Source organism: Belonocnema kinseyi, chromosome 8 (genome assembly GCF_010883055.1).
Source record: "Belonocnema kinseyi isolate 2016_QV_RU_SX_M_011 chromosome 8, B_treatae_v1, whole genome shotgun sequence".
Taxonomy (NCBI): Eukaryota; Metazoa; Arthropoda; class Insecta; order Hymenoptera; family Cynipidae; genus Belonocnema; species Belonocnema kinseyi.
Genome location: NC_046664.1, coordinates 31,218,070 through 31,227,723, shown reverse-complemented (window position 1 = coordinate 31,227,723; position 9,654 = coordinate 31,218,070). Strand labels below are relative to the sequence as shown.

Genomic DNA, 9,654 nt, shown 5'->3' with positions numbered 1-9,654 from the left:
TAAAAAAAATTTTAGTAAAATTTTTTCAATTAAATTTTTGAATTTTTTTATCATGAACTAATTTTAAATGAAAGTAAAATGTTAAGTCCAGCCGCCTTAAAGGGGCCCCAACGTTATTTTAGCTCCGGGCCCCGAAAGGTCTTAATCCGCCCATGCATACATTCTATTTAGTTGATAATAAGTTCTTACGTGCTGTTTAATGAACTTATATCATTCTGGTTTACTGTTATTTTTTACCTTCTTTTAATTTTATGTTTAAAAAAATATGTTTTTATTTTTCACGAAATAGTTTTTTTAACCCTCTTCAGTTAGTTCGGAATTCCGTCACGGGGTGATTGTACAAATGCTGACATTGCCGACGCATTGTGCACGCATTACAGACGTGCGCGAAACGTGCGCGCACGAATTGTAATCTGGGAAGATTTCATACATTTAATAGTATTCAGAAAGATTTCACAAAGATTTGAAATTTTTCAGTAATCACGCGAAGATTTTCAAAATATGTGAAAATGTTTAATAGGTTTAAAAGATTTAAAAGTATTTAGAAATATTTTATAAAGATTTCAGATATTTTACAAACATTTCAAAGATATAATAGTATCCAGAAAGATTTCAAAAATTTAAAAAGATTACAACGACAATCAAGTAATTCACAGATTTAAAAAATAATTTAGAAAGATTTCATAAAGGTTTTAAATATTTAATAGTATTAAGAAAGATTTCAAAATATTTTTGAAGGGTTTGAAATATTTCAATGATTCTAAAAAATTCAAAAAATATTTCGAAGGATTAAAAATTTTTATAAAACTTCACAAAGGTTCCAAAATATTTCAAGGATTTTAAAAGATTTAACAGAATTCAAAAAGATTTCATAAAGATTTCAGTGAATTCACAAAAATTCCAAATTTTAATAATATCACAAAGATTTCAAAGCTTCAATAGTATTTCGAAAGATTTGAAATATTTTAAAAAGATTCCAAAAATTCCAAAATATTTCAAAGACATTAAAATAATTCACAGATTTCTCAAAGATTTCCAAAATTTCTCAAAGATTCCAAAAGATTCTAAAGATTTAAAAACAATTCAATTTTTCAGAATTGAATTCAGGAAGATTTCACAAAGATTTCCAAGATGTCACAAAGATTCCAAAAGATTGTACAAATATTTAAAATATTTCAAAGATTTCAAAAAAAGATTTAAAAATATTTTAAAAGATTACAAAGATTTTAAAGATTTCACAAACGTTCCAAAACATTTTAGATTTTAAAATAATTCGAAGATCAAAATATTTCAGATTTCAAAGATTTTAAAGGTATGTCAAAATATTTCAAAGATTTTACAAAGATTTTAATGATTCCAAAAGATTTAAAAATATATATATTTAAATTTGAATTATTAAAAAATATTTGCAAGATTTCTAAAATTTTCCAAAGATTTCAAAATATTTAGAAAGATTTTAAAGATATCAAATGATTTAAATAATTTTAGAAGATTTCCAAGATTTCATAAAGATATTTCAGATTATACAACAAAAATTTCAAACAATTTCAAAGGATTTCAAGATGTAAAAATATTGCACAGATTTAAACAAATTTAACAGAATTCAGAAAGATTTCACAAAGATTTCAAACAATTTCAAAAGATTAAAAATGTAAAAATATTGCACAAATTAAAAAAAAGTTAATAGAATTCAGAAAGATTTCACAAAGATGTAACAAAGATTCCAAAAGATTTAAAAATATTTCAAAAAGTTAAAAAGATTTTCAAGATTTCACAAAGGTTCCAAAATATTTTAGATTTTAAAAGAATTCAAAGATCAAAATATTTTACAGATCTCCAAGATTTTAAAGATATGTCAACATATTTAAAAGATTTTACAAAGATTTCAATGATTCCAAAAGATTTAAAAATATATATTTTTAAATTTAAAATATTCCAAAATATTACCAAGATTTCACAAATTTTCCAAAGATTTCAAAAGATTTAGAAAGATTTTGAAGATATCAAAAGATTGTAAAATTTTAAAATAATTTTAGAAGATTTCACAAAGATATTTCAGAATATTTCACAAAAATTTCAAAGGATTTAAAGATGTAAAAATATGGCACAGATTAAAAAGAATTTAACAGAATTCAGAAAGATTTCACAAATTTCATAAAGATTTTAAATTATTACAAAATAATGAATACTTTGCAAATATTTTTAAAAGATTTTCAAAATTGTATGAAGGCTTATTAATTGTAGAAATATACACCATCATATTTCAAAAGTCGTCAACCCGTTGATTCGTGACAAGAAATTAGATAATGCATGATAAATGATAATTATTGCAATTATTTTAGAAAGTCAGAATATTTCTGTCAGTGCTGACGTACTCTGACGGAACGGACTTCGCACTGCGGCTGCGTTCTGGAAATGTTGATTTTCCGCAACCAAGGCCAAGCCGCCCAAGGCTCAAATATCAAATGAAATAATATTTAGATATACGCGCAGCCTCGAGATTCACTGTCGATCTTCGTGAATCCGATACTTCTTGATCTCGGGTTTGTTGTCTCACGGATTGGCGTTTGGTGCGGGGGTGTGGTTGTCGCGGAAGCATACGGAGCATACTTTTTTTAATGCATTAATGGCGTGAAAAAATTGGAAAATTATCCAAAAGCCATGGAGGCTAAAGCCAACAAGTTCGTCAAGATGGGAGAGAAAATTATCCTAAACCTGGAATCTAACAAAATTCACCATCGGTACGTAAATCGACGCATAAAGTTTCTTATAAAAATACATCGAAACCTAACCTCAAAATATTTTACTTTTGTTTTACTCATAGTTTTTGGGCGTTAGTTTTAACGATTTGATTCACGTAATAGTAATTTTTGATATTGTGATCAACTGTATCTTCTATCTTTATTAGTGCTTGTAAGTTTATGACGAAATTTTTTATTTAGAATGCAAATCTGTTTATAGGTTACGATTTATATTTTTACCGACTTTGTCGGTGCATGTTTTTTATGACGTTTGTATTCTTTTTAGTATCTTTTAATCTTATTAATTTGAAAGTTTATAGAAAATATTATGTTTTCGCGAGGAATTAATGCATTATTGAGAAGTTTTGAAATTCATTATGTTCGCTGGAACCGAAAACATGGAAATGACAGGGATTTTACAAATTTTCTTAAGAAGAATCAATTGAAATATCACAACTTTCGTTATGCAATTTAGAATAATCTTTCGAGCTTTTCTCTTTTTAGTGAAATTATTTACAAATTTAAAATAACCTGTTTTTTGTTAAATATTTTTTTTTTATTAAAAAAAATAATCAAATATTTTGCTACACAAATTTTTCATCTTTAAAAATTGTTTAAATTATTCTACGAATTTATAATAACAATAGTTGAACAAAATGTTTCTAAATGAAAAAATTGGTTTGAAAATGTTTATAGTATTTTACAAAAATTACCAAAATTTTTGTCTAAAATCGGATTGTTAATTTAAGTAATATTAATAAAAAGAAATGTTCGAGGCGCACGTGTTTTTATATTTATTATTTTAATACCATTTTTATACAATTATTGCTATTATTGCAATTATTCGAATTTTCTCGTTTAGATATTTAATAATTCGGTCATTTCTGTTGGGAATTTTCAAATTCAGAATTTTTATGTTACGACAATTTTATGATTATAATAATTTTATTTATTCGAGAATGTTCGGAAATTCCCGAGTAATAAAATTCAAGACAGAGAATTGCTGAATTATAAAATTCACGAATTTAAACAATTAAAAAATGTTTAAAAATACTATTCATTTAATAAAAATATAAGATTTTTAAGTTTCTTTTGTCTTGCAGTATTTCTTTAGGAAAAATTTGAAGATGTAAAAAAAATTAACAAAATGTAAATTTTTTAAGATTCTTAAATAAAATTTTGAAGCTTTTTAAGTATTCTGAAGGTTTTAAAATAATTTAAAGAGAATGTAAAAAAATTCAAAACAAAACCCAATTTTTATGTTTTCACATCTAGTTTAAAAAGTGTTTAGTTTAAACAAAAATGTTTTAGTTGCTTAATTTTTAATTTTTCTATCTTAAAATTATTTAAAATGATATAATTTTGAAAATTTACCTATTTATTTATTAACTCTTAAATTTAAAGGATGTTTGACTACATTTGATTTAAAATTGTGCGATTGAAAAGTGTTAATGTTTTTGAACTTTAATTTGAAATGTCAAGAGTTCAACTTTGAGTACTTTAATTCGCAGTTAATTTTTTAGTACCTCAAATGAAAATTTTTTTAGCTTCAAGATTTCAAATTTTTTAATTTTCTTGATCATGAAAAATTTGTTCGAACAATAAAAACCCGGGAATCTTTATTAATTAAAACAGCCACCTGAAAATTGTCAATATAACTTTAAATCAATAGAAAAATTAACAGTTTTAATATAACAGGATTCTTAATGTAAAATTCAGAACTCGCAAGGACATTCAATTGTATAATTGATTCCTTGTCGTTTATTATTTGAATATGACTAATTAGCTCATTACAATACCTGCTTCGCATAAAGTGGAAGACAAACAACAGAAGAGTTAATTTTAGCACATTGGAAAAAAACTCAAGAAAGTGATACTTGCAAAATTATTATTCTTAAAAGATCTATTTATTTAATTTAAAAAAACGATAGAAAACCTTATGCAGAATAGGAAATATTTGTGCTTTTTAAATAATCTTAGGAGGTTACATTAAGACCTTAAAATTTTATAATAAATTCTGAAAAATATACATTATTTTGTTGCTGCTTTTAGCTGAAAATGAGTATTTCTACAGAACAATTTTAATCTAAAATAATAGTTTCGAAAACTTTATTTTTTATTTCAGGTTTAGTTTCTTGTTTTGTTTTTTCAATGGAAATTAGCATTTTCCACCGTAAATGGGGTTTTATGGTTCATAATTTTTAAACAATTTTAGGTTACGTTAGCATTTTACATCCAACATTGAAATTTAAAAACAAAAATCATTATAATTTGAACCAAATTCAGAATCCTTTAACAATTATAAATTATTTTAGTGTTATTCGTCGTACTTTGGTATTTTTAATCAAATAAAACTATGTTTCAAAGAAGATTGATGATTTTTAAAGAATTTTATGTTTTGTTAACAGTTCTCATCGAATGTCGGCAATTTTAAACAAAAAATATAAGATTTACAATCTTAAAAAATTTTATGGTATATTAGTGTTTTTCATCTTATATTGCTATTGTTAAGAAAAAATAATAAGATTTCAAAGAATGGAATCAAAAATAGGTTATGTTATAGTATTTATCGTCGGGAATTGATATTCTTGATACCAATTTCTGTCAATTATAAAAAATATTGTGTCGGCTTTTCTATTATTTTAGATAATAGATACACAAACAATTTCAAATTAAAAAATCAAAATATTAAAAAAATTAAAAAATTGTACCACTTCAAATTGGCTTCCGAAACTTAATAAATGTAATTTGAAAACATATAAAATTCAATAATTTTCATTTAAAAAAGTACAAATTAAATTATTTTAGATTGAATATGTAAAGCCACCTGAATAATTATATTACCTCGTTTTGAATTGCGAATTTAAAAAATGTAACTAAATAAAATTGATTCAAAATGTGCGTATTCAAAGTGAAAGCCTAAAGGTTTAAACAATTTTAAATTCAAAATTTTTCTGTAATTTAAAAATTGAATTGCTTGATTTTATGCCCTAGCAAAATGTGTATGAAAATATGATTCTAATAATTTTTACATTATCGTGGATCCTAATTTGTTACAAGTTTTTTGTTGGACCGATAAGTGACTTTCTAATTTCAACATATTTTTTTTATATGACTAAAAACTTTTTCCGTTATTTGAGGCCTTTCTGCAGATAAAAATAGTCTAAATAACTTTTTCCAAGTTTTAAGGAAACAAAAACAGAAATACAAAATCTGTTGAATACATCAAAACTTTGTACTGATATAAATACAGTAGAAACAAAATCAAGAAAAGCTGGAAAAAATTAAAATAAATTCTTTAAATATGAAAAAGTACCGTTTGTATCCTTTTTTATTCCATAGGGACTATGAGGCATGAACTACTAAAAAAAAAATCTTTTTTATTGATAATTAAAATTTTTTGAAAAATAAGTTTCAAATATTTATTAGGTCGCTTATACGACTTTGAAATGAAAGGACAGTTCAAATAATACAGAATGTAGAAATACATGAAACCAATATAATTTTAGACTCGGGATAATTAAATGTTTAATAATACATTTTCCTTAAAGCATCTTAAAACCAGTTAAATATAAAAACTTAAACTGCTAATATAAAAATATTTTTTTTCCGATAATAAGTTTCTTTCAAATAATTAGTTGAATTTTTATATTTTTCCATTCTGATACTATTCAGTTTACAACGCATAATTCGAAAATGTTTTGTTTTAAAAAATTTCCATTTTAGATTTCATTTTGAAGTGTACATTTTTCATTTAAAGAATTTTAAAATTCAGTTTTAAGCGTTTGAAATTAACAATTTTGGATAGAAAACATTTTTAGGTGATCAACTGTGAATAAACATGTTTTTTTTTTTAATTGAATAGTATTTTAAGGATTAAAAAATGAATAATTGATGTACAAGACGATTCGGAATCAGTTCAAAATTTAAGAAATTCCATATTTTAACCTGAAAAATTAAACTGTTTCAATTTGAAAGTATTGTTAAACAAATGTAAACGCCCGATTGAAACTCTATAAACTAATTTCAATTGAAAAATAACGTCAAAATAATATATTAATAATTGAAGGCTTTTATTAAATTTTAAACATTATTTCAATCTACAATTTGAAAATTTTGACATTTGAACATTTTTATTTAAGAAAAATAACAATTTTAATTGTTCTATTTAAAAAATTTTAATCTTTAGTTTAAAATTGTTGAATTTTTATGTTTAAATAAAAATTGAACAGCTATTAATCTCAGGAAAAATTAAAAGTTGAAGAGATATTTATAATTTTTAAAATAAATTAGAATTAATTTGAAATTGTTTGAAGTAATTTAAACAAAGTGTTTACGTATACCGATAGCCTAATTTGAAACCAAATATAGATTTTTGCAGATTTCGAACACAAAATTTAGAAGCTTTTTAAGAGTTTTGAAATGCTTGAAAAGAATAAAAAACATTTTTTTTAAGAATCCTAGGAAAATTGTAAATGATTTTTTATTTCAAAAAATTAATTTAAAGAGAATATTTAAAAAGATTTCCAATATTGTTAGAGAATCTGTCACATTTTAAAGAAATGTTCTTAATATTTCACGATTTTTTTTCCAAAATTTTAGAAAAAATTCGAATTAATTTAAAAGAAGTTTAGAAGTTCTGAAAAAATTTCAAAAATTGTTTAAAATTTAAAAAAATGTAAATTTAATTTAAAGTGTGAAAACATTTAAAACAACATGTAGATTTTTTAATATTTCGAATTTATATTTTGAAGCTTTTTAAGGATTTTCAAACTATTTAAAACAAAAATAATTAAACTTTTTTTTAAGAAGTATTCAGTGTATAAAATAATGTAATCATTTAATTTTTAATGTTACTAACTTAAAATTGAAGCTCAATTTTTATTACATGAAATGAAAACATTTTTAGCTTTAGACTTCGAATTTTTCAATTTCTTTGACCAAAAAAAAAAGTTTGCGAACCGGGAAATCACCGGGAATTTTTTTCTTTGATTAAAACGGTAACCCTCTAATTGTTCACTGTGAAGGAATTTTCTCTTAATTCCAGGACAAAAAGCAGCCCAGGATTATGGATTGGTCCTTTGATGGGCTTGAGTGCAGCAGCTACTTTCTTGTACGAAGACCACAGTTATTCCGAAATTTGTTTATTAGAAGGATTAACAGGAATCGGATTGATAATAAGTTGTGCATGTCTCTACATATTTTTATCGACAGATAAAGTAGTGGTGAAAGATTTCCAGGCGGTGTACTTTCTGCCTGCTATCATAACGTCCACTCTTTATCTTTTTCTCGCAAACAAAGGTATATCGATTCACAGACATTTTCTTGCAATTAAGTGTGCCTTAACTAAATTCAGGGTGGCGATTTGACCGGGAAATCGGGAATTTACTTCTGATCGAAGTTAAATTCAAGTTTTCATTATTTAAATGATTTTGGTCAATTTATAAAAGTGATTTCTACTTTCCACTATGTCTGGAAAAAAAGTTTTTCTATGATTTTAAGAATTAAAATATTATAACTGATGTCATTTCAAATAAAAAACATTATTTTTAATGTAAAATGTTAAAATTAATAAAAAACAAATATTAATTTTAACCGTTTTTTTTTTAAATTGAATTTTTTCTGACCGACGTTTTTTACCAAATTTTGAAAAATGGTTCCATTTTAATAATTGAGGGTTAATTTTTTCGGGAAAACATTCTCTAAAAGTCTCACTGTTTTCAATTTTAAAAGTAAATTTTTTATGGCTGAAATCATTAGAACAATTTTGTTTAAGTGGATAATTTTTTCCCGGAAGAATAAGTCGTCATTTATTAAAATGCAATCATTTTTTAAAAATTGATAAGAAGCGAAGGTCAGAAAAAAAGTAATGTTTTTTTATTTTAAATGACATCAGTTATAATATTGTAATTTTTTAAATCGTCGAAAAAATATTTGTTCAAATAAAAGATTTAATGCTTTCACGACGATTCATCTATATATAATGAAAAAATAATATATAATAAAAAATATAATATATATTTTTTCAGATATCTGACTTTTTGCACGACAACTACCTTGAAGCATAATTTATTATTTCATTTTAATTTTTTTGTTATTTAGAAATTAATCTAGTCGTGTTGAAAATATATATATACTTTTAAAAAAATTTGCCATTTTTTAGAAAATTAATCTTTATGAATGAAAATTCATATTTTTTGTATAAAATACAACTATCCTAGTTAAATATTCATCATTTCAGTTAATAATTTATCAGTTTGGTTGAAAATAAATGCCCTCAACTGAAAATTTGAATGTCCATTCTTGGTTGACAATTTATCTTTTTTCTTGTTAATAATGTAATCATTCGTATGGAAATTTGCCTATTTTTTAAATTGAAAATTCAACTATTTCGTTGAAAATGCACATATTTGGATAAAAATCGATTTTTTGGAAAACATGATCTTTTTTCATTGCAAGTTAATATTCTTGTTGAGAATTTTTTTTACGGTTAAAATCCATCTTTTAGGTTTGAAATAAAATTACTTGATTGAAAGTTAAACTCTTTTGTTGAAAATTAATTTTTGTTGTTGAAAATTCATCATTTTATTTAAAAATTATTTTCTTTGGATGAAATATGAGTTTTTTTAAATCGAAAACTGGGTTTTTCTTTAGATGAAAAGGAATGTTTTGCCGAAAATTTAACTGTTTTGTTGAAAACTTATGAATATTCCATAATTTTAGAAAAAAATTCATCTCTTTCATTTTATTTATTACATTTTTTGTGAAAAAATGATATTTTTTAGTTGAAAATTCATATTTTTTGGAAGAAATTAATTCTTCTAGATTCACAATTTATCTTTCTGGTTTAAAATTCAACTGTTTACTTACAAATTAAAATATTTATTTTCCTTTGTTCAAAATTAAACTATTT

General features: G+C 23.5%; 1 protein-coding gene across 1 annotated transcript in view; it reads left to right on the top strand.

Annotated features, from left to right (window-relative positions):
• The first annotated feature begins 2,370 nt into the window (after positions 1-2,370).
• The window catches only part of LOC117178771 (dolichol kinase), a 32,177-nt gene continuing 24,893 nt past the window's right edge, over positions 2,371-9,654 (top strand). The window contains exons 1-2 of the mRNA XM_033370233.1: positions 2,371-2,741; positions 7,789-8,042. Coding sequence (XP_033226124.1) covers positions 2,662-2,741; positions 7,789-8,042 — 334 coding nt within the window. The 5' untranslated portion in view covers positions 2,371-2,661. The remainder of the gene's footprint in view (positions 2,742-7,788; positions 8,043-9,654) is intronic.